Source organism: Bos taurus, chromosome 23 (genome assembly GCF_002263795.3).
Source record: "Bos taurus isolate L1 Dominette 01449 registration number 42190680 breed Hereford chromosome 23, ARS-UCD2.0, whole genome shotgun sequence".
In the NCBI taxonomy this organism is placed as follows: Eukaryota; Metazoa; Chordata; class Mammalia; order Artiodactyla; family Bovidae; genus Bos; species Bos taurus.
Genome location: NC_037350.1, coordinates 7,201,559 through 7,217,474, shown reverse-complemented (window position 1 = coordinate 7,217,474; position 15,916 = coordinate 7,201,559). Strand labels below are relative to the sequence as shown.

Sequence of the window (15,916 nt, the reverse complement as noted above, 5' to 3'; positions counted from 1 at the left end):
CATGGACTTAACCCAGGCTGGGTTGTTCTCAGGCCTCTCCATGGAGACACTCTCCAGCTCAGCCTCATTTCTCACAAAGAATCACTCACTTGGAATCAGATGAATTTAGAGCACAACCAACTTAGAAAAATGAATATAGAACGTATGCTGGAATTACAGGTGTTTTTCTACTCCAGTAGTTCTCAACATGTGGTCTTCAGACTAGAACCTTCATCACCCAGAGATGTACTTAAAATGCAAATTCTTTTGTCTGAACTCAAACCTTCTGCATCAGACATTCCAGATACAGGACCCAGGAATCTGCATTTTAACCCACTTTACAGAGAGTTTCTACGCACTCAAGTTTGGGAATGCCTGCGTGGTTCAACTAGTCACGCACAGATGAGATTCCACCTGGACCCACACCTGTGACATCTGGCAAAAATCTTTAGACAAAAATCAACAATGAAAGAAAATCCTGTAATTCTCTTACTTTCTAATAGCTCTGGATTTTTAGTACAAATGAGTCTTGAGTGACAAAGTTTTGAGATATCTGGGGAAAGATCACAGAACTGGGCAGACTCCCATTGAAGCCCAAACAGAGATTTGTCTTACCTGATTTCTTAGGATTAAAAACTTTTCTTCTTGTTATTACTGTGGGCTCATCTTTAGGCTCAGCATAGAATCACTCACCTTATGGTTCTACTTTCTGCTTGGTTCAGTCATTCAACAGTCTCTCATTCTTTGTTTAATATAAAGTCCAGTAGAGTCATTTTATTCTGTGTATGAGAAGAGAAAAATGCAAGTTATTCTTTTTCTTTTTTGACAGAAAAAAATTCTCAAGTAATTTTAACTTCCTGCAGATGGAGATGTTAACAATATCACTAGGGCTCTCTACACTGTTAAGAAAGATGGGTGCTCAAACTTACAGGTTAAGGGGTATTTTATCTGATCTTGTCCAAAGTCTTTGAGGTCTAAGGGTTTGACAAATTATCTTTGTTAGATATAGCATTTACAAAGACAGATTTATGTTAAAAATGTATTCATTGTTCTCCCCAGCTTCCTGAGAAGAAAAGAACCTCTTTTTTTTTTTTATTATCTTACAGAGAATTTTGTCACTTGCGTCTTAAGGCTAAGAACTGAAATCCTATCATTGGCATTGAGTTAAAAAGAGGTAGACCCTTCTAGAGAGTCAAATGTTATACTGTGAAATGGAAAATGGAGTTCCTTAGGGAGAGAATTCAGGAGTTTTAACAACAGCCAAAAGGAAGGAAAGAAGGAAAAATATAGTTAGAAGGGTAGCAAAGGAAAAAACAAATCTTCATTATTCATACATGGTATGACTGTCTACAGGAAAAATACCCCCAAATCTAAGATATAAGGATAAATAACAGTTTAGCCAGGCGGTGGGATAAATGCACACAAAAATCAATTGCACTTTCAAAACAAACAAGTGGGACGTGATAAAATGGTCTCATTTAATAACAAATTTACAGGAACTAGAAATAAATTCTCAGAAAGAAAAGACATACAAGATTTAAATGGGGGAAACTAAAAATATTGAAAGCCCCGTGGAAATGGAGAGATATACCATAATCATGGTTAGGAAGCCTCAATATTAGAAGATGTCAGTTTTCCCCTGTATGATCTACAACTTCAATGCAATTCCTCAAAAAAAAAAAAAAGTCTCTATTGGGTATTTCATGGAATGTGGGTGCTAAGTGGGTTCAGTTGTGTCTGACTCTTTGGGGCCCTATGGACTAGAGCCTGCCAGGCTCCTCTGTCCATGAGATTCTCCAGACAAGAATGCTGGAGTGGGTTGCTATGCCCTCCTCCAGGAGATCTTCTGGACCCAGGGATCGAACTTGCATCTCTTGCGGCTCCTACATGGCAGGCAGACTCTTTACTGGCTGAGCCACCAGGGAAGTCCCATGGAATGTAGACAAACTGATTCTAAATGAAATAAAGTAGAAAAAGGTTAAGAAGAAGCAAGATACCACTGAAGAAAAACAGGAAGTTGAGGGGATTTCTCAACCATGTAACAAGATATTACAATGCCACTGTAGTTAAGAGCATGCACGACTGATGATAGTATGTGTGTAGCCAACTGGACCAATAAAATAGAATAGAAAGACAGCATCAGGTCCCCTGGTACCAATATATGAAGAGTGGGCATTCACTTCAAGTGGGTAAAAGATGTACTCTTAAATAAAAGACACTGAAATAATTGAATATACATTCATCACATATAAAAATATATTTCAAAAGAACTAAGGTTTAAAAGGGTTTCCCAGGTGGTGCTAGTGGTAAAGAAGCTGCCTGCCTATGCAGGAGACATAAAAGACATGGGTTTGATCCCTGGGTTGGGAAGATCTGCTGGAGAAGGGCACAGCAACCCACTCCAGTATTTCTTGCCTGGAGAATCCCATGGACAGAGGAGCCTGGGGGCTACAGTCCATAGGGTCACAAAGAATTGGTCATGACTGAATCAATTTAGCACACATGCAAGGGATAAAATGTTAGAGACGAGACATTAAAACTTTCAGATAAAAATGTAAAAAAATTAACTGTATGACTTCAAGATGGGAAAACAGTTATCAAATAAGACACACAAATACTTGAAAACAGAAAAATAAAGGAAAGGTTAATAAATCTGGCCATATTAAAATTAGAAACTTCCATCAAAATACACTTTAAAGAGAGAAAACCAAAAGCTACAAACTAGATTTACTTGTATCACACATAATTCACATAGGATTATATTCAGAATAGTTCATAGCAATCCAAGAGAAAATGGTCAAAGATGGGAATAGGCATTTCACAAAAGAAGGAAATATGAATGACCAATAAATATACAAAATTATGTACATTCTCAATAATTATCAGAATTATGAATTAGAATGGCCTTTTAAAATTACTTATTTTTAATTGAAGGATGATTGCTCTATAATACTGTGTTGGTTTCTGCCATACATCAGCATGAGTCAGCCGAGATATACATAGGTTCCCTCCTGAACTTCCCTCCTGCCCCCCACCCCGTCCCACCCCTCTAGGTTGTCACAGAGCCCTGGTTTGAGCTCTCTGAGTCACAGCAAATTCCCACTGACTATTTTACATAAGGTTCAGTTCAGTTCAGTTCAGTCGCTCAGTCGTGTCTGACTGTGACCCCATGGACTGTAGCACGCCAGGCCTCCCTGTCCATCACCAACTCCCGGAGCTTGCTCAAACTCATGTCCATCCAGCCATCTCATCCTCTGTCGTCCCCTTCTCCTCCCGCCTTCAGTCTTTCCCAGCATCAGGGTCTTTTCGTGAATATGTTTCTAAGCTACCCTCTCCATTCTTCCCACCTTCTCCTTCCTCCCTGTGTCTACAAGTCTGTTCTCTCTGCATCTCCATTGCTGCCCTGCAATAGAGATGCATTTGGAATCACTTTTTATTTTATTCTTGTATTGAGTTGTATTAACACACAATATTACATTCGTTTCAGTTTACGACAGTGATCCAAATCTGTGTGTATGACATGGTCACTGCAATAAGACCAGTTACTCTTTGTCACCACACATAGCTGTTACCATAGTCTTTACTATACTCCCTATGTGTACATTACATTCGGGTGACTTATTTACTTTATACCTGGCAGTTTGTACCTGTGAATCTCCTCCACTGATTTCATCCGCCCTCCCAGCCCCTCGCCCTCTCAGAACCGCCAGTTTGTTCTCTGTATCCATGAATCTATTTCTGTTTTTTGCTGTTGTCCATATTTTTTTTTCTGTCACTGCCTATGTGGATCCCTATATAAACTCACATGGGCTTTGTTTTTCTCTGACATTTCATTTAGTGTAATACCCTCCAGGTCCATTCATGTTGCTGCAAATGGCAAGATTTCATCTTTTTTATGGCTGAGGAGTATTCTGCTGTATATTTATGTACCACATCTTTTTTCTTCATCTATCTATTGATCCACATTTAGGTTGATTCCAATCTTGGCTATTGTAAATAGTACTTCAATGAACATAGAAGTGTGTAAAATTAGTGTTTCATGTTCCTCAAATAAAGACCTAGAATTGCTGGGTCCTAGGCAATGGCACCCCACTCCAGTACTCTTGCCTGGAAAATCCCATGGATGGAGGAGCCTGGTAGGCTGCAGTCCATGGGGTCGCTAAGAGTCGGACATGACTGAGAAACTTCCCTTTCACTTTTCACTTTCATGCACTGGAGAAGGAAATGACAGCCCACTCCAGTGTTCTTGCCTGGTGAATCCCAGGGACGGGGGAGCCTGGTGGGCTGCCGTCTATGGGGTCTCACAGAGTCGGACACGACTGAAGCGACATAGCAGCAGCAGCAGCATGATGGTTCTATTTTTAGGTTTTTGAGGGACCTCCATGCTGTTTTCCACAATGATGACACCAGTATTTCTGCCAGCTGTCCATGTGGGCTCCCTGTGCTCCGCACCCTCATGAGCGCTTGTTACTTCTTGTCCTCTCGTCGGCCGTTCTGACAGGTATGAGTGGTGTCTCATCAGGGTTTGACTTGCTTTTCTGCAATGATTAGTGAAGTTGCTCACCTTCTCATGTGCTTGTTGGCCATCTGTGCGTCTTGGGGGAAAGTGTTGCTTCAGGTCCTCTGCCCAGGTTTTAACCGGGTTGTGCTTTTCTGCTTAGTTCATTACATGAGTTCATTACATGAGTTCATTACACATTTTGGATACCAACCCATTATTGGGTATGTCACAGGCAAATGCTGTCTTCAGTTCAGTAGGGTGCCTTTTCGTGCTGTTGGTGATGTCTTTGCTGTACTTTTCAGTTTGGTGTAATCCCATTTCTTTATTTTTTCTTTTCTTTTGCCTAAGGAGACATATCAAAAATATATAAGGGACTAAGTGTTGATTGTTTATCTTTACAAAGAATTAATTCTTAGTCTCTTAATCTTCTCCTTTTAAAAAGTCTGTATTTCATGTATTTCTGCTCTAATCTTTATTTTCTTTCCTCTATGAACTTTGGGCTTTATTTGTTCTTCTTTTTCTAATTCCTTTAGATGTAAAAGTAGGTTATTTATTTGAGATTTCTTTTGTTTCTTGGGATTAGGCCTGTATTGCGTTGAACTTCCCCCTTAGGATTGCTTTTCTGTGTCTCATAGATTTTGGACAGATGTGTTTCTATTTTCACTTGTCCCAAGGTACTTTTTGACTTCTTCCTTGATTTCTTCCTTGACCCACCGGTTGTTTAGAAGCATGTAGTTTAGTCTCCACGTGTTTGTGTTTTTTGCAGCTTTTTTCTTGTAGTTGATTTCTACTTTTATACTGTTGTGATCCCAAAAGATGCTTGATATGATTTCAGCCTTAAATTTCTTGAGACTTATTTCGTCACCAAACATGCGATCTGCTTTGGAGGATGTCCCCCGTTCGCTTGAGAAGAACGTGTGTCCCGCTGCTTTTGGGTGGAGTGGGCACTGCAACTGGGCGGAGACATGAGGGTCATTGACTCGATGGGTCAAGAGATTCGGTGAGGATGCGGCAGCCCGCTTGTGGGAGGCTCCTCCTTCAGCACACACACGCTCCCTCCATCCAGGGAGACTTAAGGGGAGGAAGGTGTTCAGATTCAATGTATATTTCTGCAATTTCACTTCAGCTAAGCAAAAAATGTATATATTTGTTATCAGTATGTATCTCTTCTCAAGATTCCATTATTCCATAACGCATCTCAATTATTCAAATTTCTTTTTTTTCCCAGAAGTCCTTTAAAAAAATTTTTTTTTCTTTTAAGCCCAGAGAGAAAGGTTGAATTAAGAGATTTTAAAAAACCCATGTCTCTGAACCTCTATAGTTTCTCTGTTAGATCTTCCATGGAAGAGACAATCAACAATCTAATTCTTTCCTTCAGGATGCAAAGTTGTTATATCCGAATTCCTCAACTCCTTAGAGTAAAAGTCTCAAGAAATAGTATCACATAGTATCATAACAGTGAAACTTCAATAATTAATTTTAAGAAACCCTTTCAGACTTCTGCAACCAAAGAAACCAAGCTTTTTATACTTCTTTTTTTAATTGAAGGATAATGGCTTTACAATGTTGTGGTGGCTTCAGCTGTACATCAACACGAATCAGTCATAATTGTATATATATATCCCCTCCCTCTTGAGCTCCACCCCACATTCCACCCATCTAGGTCATCACAGAGAGCCAGGCAGGGCTCCTGGTATTATGACTGTTCAATTTCAGTAGAAGTACACCTCACGCCAGTTTTCAGAAAGGCATGTTATAGGAGAACATGACCAGAAAAGCGTTGCTCAAACGCATAAATCTGTTATCTAATGTTCATGAAGCAATGAAACCTCAGACTGAACTTCTAAATAAACATTTGTAGCTACAAATGAACTAGAGCCTTTTCTTCTCAGCTTAGTATTTCCTTCTGCCCTATAGTGAAGTCGCTCAGTCGTGTCTGACTGTTAGCAACCCCATGGACTACAGCCCACCAGGCCCTCCGTCCATGGGATTTCCAGGCAAGACTACTGGAGTGGGGTGCCATTGCCTTCTCCGTTAACAGCGGCTAGGCATATTATATTTACTTGGAGCTGGTATACTTGGTGACAGCCTTAGTGCCCTCGGACACGGCATGCTTGGCTAGCTCCCCAGGTAGCAGCAAGCGCACGGCGGTCTGGATCTCCCTGGGTGTGATAGTCGAGGGCTTGTTGTAATGCGCCAGGCGCGATGCCTCGCCAGCGATGCGCTCGAAAATGTCATTGACGAATGAGTTCATGATTCCCATGGCCTTGGACGAGATGCCGGTGTCCGGATGGACTTGCTTCAGCACCTTGTACACGTACACGGAGTAGCTCTCCTTGCGGCTGCGCTTGCGCTTCTTGCCGTCCTTCTTCTGGGCCTTGGTCACAGCTTTTTTAGAGCCCTTTTTAGGGGCAGGAACTTTTTTAGCCGGTTCAGGCATGTCTATAATGACAACACCCAACAACACAGAAAAATCTGAAAATGCCCTATAGGTTCAGACTAATACTGATTGTAATTCTCTACTACCACCTAGTGGAAAATCCATCTGTTTCTTATTTTAAAAATTCCATAGTAAATTCCATAGTAATTCCATAGTAAATCAGATCAGATCAGATCAGTCGCTCAGTCATGTCCGACTCTTTGCGACCCCGTGAATCGCAGCACGCCAGGCCTCCCTGTCCATCACCAACTCCCGGAGTTCACTCAGACTCACGTCCATCGAGCCAGTGATGCCATCCAGCCATCTCATCCTCTGTCGTCCCCTTCTCCTCTTGCCCCCAATCCCTCCCAGCATCAGAGTCTTTTCCAATGAGTCAACTCTTCACATGAGGTGGCCAAAGTACTGGAGTTTCCGCTTTAGCATCATTCCTTCCAAAGAAATCCCAGGGCTGATCTCCTTCAGAATGGACTGGGTGGATCTCCTTGCAGTCCAAGGGACTCTCAAGAGTCTTCTCCAACACCACAGTTCAAAAGCATCAATTCTTCGGCGCTCAGCCTTCTTCACAGTCCAACTCTCACATCCATACATGACCACAGGAAAAACCATAGCCTTGACTAGACGAACCTTTGTTGGCAAAGTAATGTCTCTGCTTTTTAATATGCTATCTAGGTTGGTCATAACTTTCCTTCCAAGGAGTAAGTGTCTTTTAATTTCCTGGCTGCAGTCACCATCTGCAGTGATTTTGGAGCCCAGAAAAATAAAGTCTGACACTGTTTCCACTGTTTCCACATCTATTTCCCATGAAGTGATGGGACCAGATGCCATGATCTTCATTTTCTGAATGTTGAGCTTTAAGCCAACTTTTTCACTCTCCACTTTCACTTTCATCAAGAGGCTTTTGAGTTCCTCTTCACTTTCTGCCATAAGGGTGGTGTCATCTGCATATCTGAGGTTATTGATATTTCTCCTGGCAATCTTGATTCCAGCTTCTGCTTCTTCCAGCCCAGTGTTTCTCATGATGTACTCTGCATATAAGTTAAATAAGCAGGGTGACAATATACAGTCTTGACGTACTCCTTTTCCTATTTGGAACCAGTCTGTTGTTCCATGTCCAGTTCTAACTGTTGCTTCCTGACCTGCATACAAATTTCTCAAGAGGCAGATCAGGTGGTCTGGTATTCCCATCTCTTTCAGAATTTTCCACAGTTTATTGTGATCCACACAGTCAAAGGCTTTGGCATAGTCAATAAAGCAGAAATAGATGTTTTTCTGGAACTCTCTTGCGTTTGCCATGATCCAGCAGATGCTGGCAATTTGATCTCTGGTTCCTCTGCCTTTTCTAAAACCAGCTTGAACATCTGGAAGTTCACGGTTCACGTATTGCTGAAGCCTGGCTTGGAGAATTTTGAGCATTACTTTACTAGCGTGTGAGATGAGTGCAATTGTGCGGTAGTTTGAGCATTCTTTGGCATTGCCTTTCTTTGGGATTGGAATGAAAACTGACCTTCTCCAGTCCTGTGGCCACTGCTGAGTTTTCCCAATTTGCTGGCATATTGAGTGTAGCACTTTCACAGCATCATCTTTCAGGATTTGAAATAGCTCCACTGGAATTCCATCACCTCTACTAGCTTTGTTGTAAATATCTGGAGAATACCTTGGAGAAGGAAATGGCAACCCACTCGTGTTCTTGCCTGGAGACTCCCAGGGACAGCAGAGCCTGGTGGGCTGCTGTCTATGGGGTTGCACAGAGTCGGACACAATTGAAGTGACTTAGCAGCAGCAGTAAATACCTGATTTCTTATAAAGTTATCTTGTTATAAAAAGTTCAAACCCTACAGAAGAGTGTAAAAAGGGTAAAAGGGCTCCTTTTCTCACTTCCCCTTCCCCTATCACTCTGCTTCCCAAAGGTAACTGTGCCCTGTGTCCTGTATCCTGCAAGAACACTTCCTGTATTTTTTACATATTCAGATGTACAGCAGAAAAATTCTAAGACATCAGCTGAAGATTGTTTTGTCCTTCTATTATAGAGACAGATAAAGCATCACCGCTTCATGCCTTGAGTGGCCACAGGCAGACAAAGATGGTCAAAAGGTTAAACTCTTGGAGGGATAGATTAGGAGTTAGAAATTAACATAAACACACTACTATATAAAACAGATAACTAAGATCCACTGTTGGAGAAGGCAATGGCACCCCACTCCAGTACTCTTGCCTGGAGAATCCCATGGACAGAGGAGCCTGGTAGGCTGCAGTCCATGGGGTTGCTAGGAGTTGGACACGACTGAGAAACTTCACTTTCACTTTTCACTTTCCTGCATTGGAGAAGGAAATGGCAACCCACTCCAGTGTTCTTGCCTGGAGAATCCCAGGGACGGGGGAGCCTGGTGGGCTCCGTCTATGGGGTCGCACAGAGTCTGACACGACTGAAGCGACTTAGCAGCAAGATCCACTGTATAACACAGGGAACTGTACTCAGGATTTTATAATAACCTGTAAGGGGAAAGAATCTGGAAAAAATGTATAACTGAATCACTTTACACCTGAAACTAACATAGTACTGTAAATCAACTATAGTTCAGTTTTTTTTTTTTTTTTTTAATTAAAAATGGTGAAGCTTTTGAACTTAAAGTTTACTTTTGAAAACTACGGTAGAAGAAAGAAGAATGAAAGGCCTAAATTAGTAAATATCTGGTCAGTAAATGGTAGATTTGGGAAGGACTCCTGATGAAGTTAGTGCCACTTTTCTTGCCTGGAGTTGATACAGGATCTATGGGCTGAGGAGAGTGTCAGGGACTGGATCGGAGCCTTACACTCTAATCCTTCTAAACTGTGTCACAGATGCTTTTGTTTTAGTTTAGTTTAAATAATTTGAGTTTAAAAATCTGACCTACTAAATTCGGGAGCAAAAAAGGAAACAGTATATTTGATGTGCTCTTCTTGACCTATAACCTATTTGGTTTTGCTGTCCCAATAACTAGAGTGACGATAAAACATTTAAAAATAAATGTAAGCAGGTAACATGATAATTATAAGAAGTTTCAGGTCTCTTATACTCAAAGGGTTTTGTTATTTGCTTTTAAAATGATTTAAGAACATGAAAAACTTTATTGAGGTGTAATTTACCTAAAACCCAATGGAACCATTTGAAGTATTCAGCTTGATGAGTTTTGACAAATGAATACACGTGTAACCACCACCTCAGCTGATACATAGAACATTTTTCTTGCGTCAAAAAGTTCACTCTGTCTTGACATTTTGCAGCCACTTCCCACTCTGCTGCTGCTGCTGCTAAGTCGCTTCAGTCGTGTCTGACTCTGTGCGACCCCATAGACGGCAGCCCACCAGGCTCCCCCGTCCCTGGGATTCTCCAGGCAAGAACACTGGAGTGGGTTGCCATTTCCTTCTCCAATGCATGAAAGTGAAAAGTGAAAGTGAAGTCGCTCAGTTGTGTCTGACTCTTAGCGACCCCATGGACTTCGGCCCACCAGGCTCCTCCATCCATGGGATTTTCCAGGCAAGAGTACTGGAGTGGGGTGCCATCGCCTTCTCCCACTTCCCAGTCTAGTCACTTACTAATTTGATTTCTATCACTTTAAATTGATTTTGGGGGAAAAAAACGAAAGGACTTCTGTCCTCAGATTCATTTTGCTGTCTCAATTTCTGGGAAGCAAACCTAAATGTAGGCATACATATTTAATCTAATTAACACAGGACATGCTTTTATTTTTTAAACTATTGGTTCTTGTGACCTTTAGACAATGTTGCAAATCATTTGACAGTTTCTCCACTTACTTTCTCCCTAAAAATTTAAAATTTCACCTCTAAGTGAAAACTTCTAAGATCAATAGTGATTATGTTAACTTTGTAGTCTCACCTAAATGATTTTATAACTTTGGACTAATTTAAATTGAGCTAATCAAGAAATAACTTTACCTGCAACATGCTTAAAAGAAATAACAATTTATAGAGACAAAGGAAGAAAAATACTGACTCACTGAAAAAGACTGAATCAGCTTTTATGTATATACTCTTAACAATATTTATTTTTTGCAAAACTCAAATTAAGATGGTCAACTTAAGATGAATGGATTAAAAAATGTGGCATATGTGTGTGTGTGTGTGTGTGTGTGTGTTTGTATAATGGAATATTTCTCAGCCATAAAAAAGAATGAAATAATGCCATTTGCAGCAACCTAGATGGGCCTAGAGATGATCATATTAAGTGAAGTAAGTCAGACAAAGAAAGACAAATACCATATATAACCCAGGGATCGAACCCTGGTCTTCTGCATTGCAGGCAGATTCTTTACCATCTGAGTCACCAAGGAAGTCCCATGTATAACCTATATGTGGTAATAAATAAAATGATATAAATGAACTTGTTTATAAAACAGATTCACAGACAGAGGAAATAAAGTTATGGTTACCAAAGAGGAAAGGTTGGTGGGAGGGATAAATTAGGAATTTGGAAGTAACATACACACACACACACACTATTATATATAAAACAGATGACCAACAAGGACCCACTGTATAGCACCGAGAACTATACTCAAAATTTTGTCCTGGTGTGCTGCAGTCCATGGGGTCGCAGAGTCAGACATGACTGAGCAACTGAGCTGAACAGATACAGGAAAATAATCTGAAAAAGAATATGTGTGCTCAGTCACGTCTGATTCTTGGAGACCCTGTGGACCATAGATCACCAGGCTCCTCTTTCCAAGGAATTTTTCAGGCAAGAATACTGGAGTGGGTTGCCATTTCCTACTCCAGGGGATCTTTCCAACCCAGGGATTGGACCTGCATCTCTTGCATCTCCTGCATTGGCAGGCAGTTTATTTACCACTGTGCCACCTGGGAAGCCCCCATACTACACTTGATCTTAGCCGGAAGGCCGAGAAATGAAAAAAAATATATGCACATACATATTTGCATGTGTGCATGCTCAGTCACTTCAGTCGTGTCTGACTCTTTGCGACCCCATGGACTGTAGGCTCCTCCGTTCATGGGGATTCTCCAGGCAAGAATACTGAAGTGGGTTGCCATGCTCCCCTCCAGAGGATCTTCCTGACCCAGAGATGGTACCCACGTCTCTATATCTCCTGCTTTGGTAGGCAGCTTCTTTACCACTAGCACCACCTGGGAAACCCACATATATGTAAAACTATACACCTGAAACTAACACAGCACTGTAAATCAACTATACTTCAATAAAAAAATGATGGTCAGCTCAGTGTCATACACACATTACTGTATTGTATTAATAAGATTAATTTACATTTAAAGCTGAAGCTGAAAGCTTTAAATAATATTGTCATCTAACTATATTTCTGTACATTTAAAACACATACATAATGATGAATTAAAATTAATAAGCAAAAAAAGAGAGGATTTGTTCAAATTTGCTCTTGGAATATTCACTGAACTCTTAAAAAGAAATAAAAAAGTTTTTTTTTCCCCTTGAGTGTAATCAGCCCAGCCAACAGCCATTTCTTTTCAGAATACTCTCACTCAGTATCCTGATAATTTGAATATTTTGCTGATACTTCCATGTTCTTAAATTGTTTTAAAAACAAATAACAAAACCCCTTTGAATCATGAGAGACCTAAAGCTTCTTATAATTATTATGTTAACTTATTTATTTTAAAATGTTTTATTTTCACTCTGGTTATTGGGATAGCAAAAGCTTTAACAACTGCCCACTCTTAAGTGCCTGTCCATTTATATTAGTTAAGTGACCAGTTTCCATCTGAAAAAAAAATTTTTTTTGTCCCCTTCCTGAAGCCTAAACTCTGAATTGAAAATACTAAAATTGTCCAGCTATTTTTTACTCTTAAAAAAACCCTTTCCCCCCACTGCTGCTGCTGCTGCTGCTAAGTCGCTTCAGTCGTGTCCGACTCTGTGCGACCCCAGAGACGGCAGCCCACCAGGCTCCCCCATCCCTGGGATTCTCCAGGCAAGAATACTGGAGTGGGTTGCCATTTCCTCCTCCAATGCATGAAAGTGGAAAGTGAAAGTGAAGTCGTTCAGTCGTGTCCGACTCTTAGCGACCCCATGGACTACAGCCTACCAGGCTCCTCCGTCCATGGGATTCTCCAGGCGAGAGTACTGGAGTGGGGTGCCATTGCCTCCGTTCCCCCCACTAGATAGCCACTACTTATTTGACCACTAGGTGGCGCCAAAGGCTTAATCTGTCGCCACATGAACTGCAGAAGGACGTTACTTAGGTGCACTTGGCAAGCTTCATACACTTCCACTACGTGTAGCACTTAGCACACGCTGTGGTGAAGGACAGCACAGCCCATTCACTTTGAAGTCATTCCGTACTCTCAAAAGAGCTACCTTGTGTCTCAACCCCACAATGTAGAAAGAGCTGACAAAACACAGGGTGCTCAATCTTTCTTTGATTAATCTTGTCCGGATAAAAGTATTGCAGATTGTGTGTGTGTGTGCATTAGTTGCTCAGTCGTATCTAACTCTGTGATCCCGTGGACGGTAGCCCCCTAGGTTCCGCTGTCCATGGGATTCTCCAGGCAAGAACACTGGAGTGGGTTACATTTCCTACTCCAGAGGATCTTCCCCACCCAGGGACTGAACCAGGGTCTCCTGCATTGCAGGCAGATTCTTTACCATCTGAGCCACCAGGGAGCCCCACTGCAGATTGTAGGGGTTTATTAATGACTGTAGCCCTGGAGAAGGGCACAGCAACCCACTCCAGTATTCTTGTCTGGAGAACCCCATGGACAGAGGAGCCTGGCGGGCTGCAGTCCACGGGTTCGCAGAGTCGGACACGACTGGAGTGACTTAGTATGCACGCACATAGATGTTTCAGAAAGAGTAAAGCACACTCTGGTTCATATTCCAAGTCTGGCAGGCTTATTTTAATACATTCATTTTAAAGAAGCTTTGTTTCTGGGTTTAAAATACCCTTGTTGATTAGTAGAAACCCTAGTCTTCAATTTACAGGCTGGATTAGAAGACCGTGGAAAGTGGCCAAAGTCCCTCAGTGTCCAGATGTGTACTTACCTTTGGGGTAATGACTGGTAAGTCTTTGTGAAACTGTGAGATTTCTAGATTCTATTCCTCTATTCTGATATTGTTGGTTACTGCGATTAATTAAACCCCACTTGCCTGGAGAATCCCAGGGATAGGGGAGCCTGGTGGGCTGCCGTCTACGGGGTTTCATAGAGTCAGACACGACTGAAGCAACTTAGCAGCAGCAGCAGCAACAGGACCAAAGAGATGTTTTCTGTTTTTCTCTCATAATTTCTGAAGCCCTTTGCTAGAAGCTGTCATCAAAATTGGGTCTTCTGGGATTTCCATGGTGGTCTGATGGCTAAGACCCTATGCTCCTGATGCAGGGGGCCCCAGTTCCATCCTGGTGGAGGAACTAGGTCCTGAATGCCTCAACTAAGACCTAGCACAGCCAAATAAATAATAAAGAAAGAAAAACAAGTGTTAGAAAATTCGGTCTTCTGAGAGAAACAACAGAAAAGGACAATCTCAGGGCTCAGTTGAAATGAGATGACCATGATTTCTTGATCCTCACTCTTGCAGAGCATAGAATTATGAGAACAAACTGGTCAGTGTAAGCTGCCATTGCCACCTGTTGACACTTGTCAAACTGTACCAGGGACTTAAAAATGGGAACTTGTAAGACTGCTTTAGTACAGAAGCAGAGGAAGTCACTAACATAGTCTGTTAGCCCTTTTGTTGCTGTTGTTCAGTCGCTCAGTTGTGTCCGACGCTTTGTGACCCCATGGACTGCAGCACACCAGGCTTCCCTGTCCTTTATCATCTCCTGGAGCTTGCTCAAACTCATGTCCATTGAGTTGGTGATGCCATCCAACCATCTCATCCTCTGTTGTCCCCTTCTCCTCCCACCTTCAATCTTTCCCAGCATCAGGGTTTTTTCCAGTGAGTCAGCTGTTTGGATCAGGTGGCCAAAGTGTTGGAGCTTGAGCTTCAGCATCAGTCCTTCCAATGAATATTCAGAACTGATTTCCTTTAGGACTGACTGGTTTGATCTCCTTGTAGTCTAAGGGACTCTCAAGAGTCTTCTCCAATGCCACAGTTCAAAAGCATCAATTCTTTGGCGCTCAGCCTTCTTTATGGTCCAACTCTCACATCCATACATGACTACTGAAAAAACCATAGCTTTGACTAGAGGGACCTTGGTTGGTAATGTCTCTGCTTTTTATTTTATTTATTTATTTTTAAATTTTTAATTAATTAAAAAATTTATTTCTTTATCTTACTTTACAATATTGTATTGGTTTTGCCATACATTGACATGAATCAGCCATGGGTGTACATGTGTTCCCCATCCTGAACCCCTGTCCTGCCTCCCTCCCCATCCCATCCCTCTGGGTCATCCCAGTGCACCAGACCCGAGCACCCTGTATCATGCATCAAACCGGGACTGTCGATCCTTTTCACATACGATAATATACATGTTTCAATGCCATTCTCCCAAATCATCCCACCCTCGCCCTCTCCCACAGAGTCCAAAAGACTGTTCTGTACATCTGTGTCTCTTTTGCTGTCTTGCATACAGGGTTATTGTTACCTTCTTTCTAAATTCCATATATATGCATGAGAGTCCCTTGGACTGCAAGGAGATCCAACCAGTCCATTCTGAAGGAGATCAGCCCTGGAATTTCCTTGGAAGGAATGATGCTAAAGCTGAAACTCCAGTACTATGGCCACCTCATGCGAAGAGTTGACTCATTGGAAAAGACTCTGATGCTGGGAGGGATTGGGGGCAGGAGGAGAAGGGGAGAGAGAGGATGAGATGGCTGGATGACATCACTGACTCGATGGACGTGAGTCTGAGTGAACTCCGGGAGTTGGTGATGGACAGGGAGGCCTGGCGTGCTGCAATTCATGGGGTCGCAAAGAGTCGGACACGACTGAGCGACTGAACTGAACTGAACTGATACTGTATTGGTGTTTTCCTTTCTGGCTTACTTCACTCTGTATAATAGGCTCTAGT

At 41.9% G+C, this 15,916-nt stretch overlaps 1 protein-coding gene across 1 annotated transcript; it reads right to left on the bottom strand.

Moving 5' to 3' along the window:
• Positions 1 to 6,539: 6,539 nt before the first annotated feature.
• On the bottom strand, positions 6,540 to 6,920 carry H2B (histone H2B-like). Its single transcript, NM_001114854.1, has one exon. The coding sequence runs from the start codon at positions 6,918 to 6,920 to the stop codon at positions 6,540 to 6,542; it is 381 nt and encodes a 126-aa protein (NP_001108326.1).
• Positions 6,921 to 15,916: the final 8,996 nt, after the last annotated feature.

Bases quoted from the DNA above. Each gene is read 5' to 3' on its own strand.
- H2B (NM_001114854.1), bottom strand. From the start codon at position 6,920: ATGCCTGAACCGGCTAAAAAAGTTCCTGCCCCTAAAAAGGGCTCTAAA.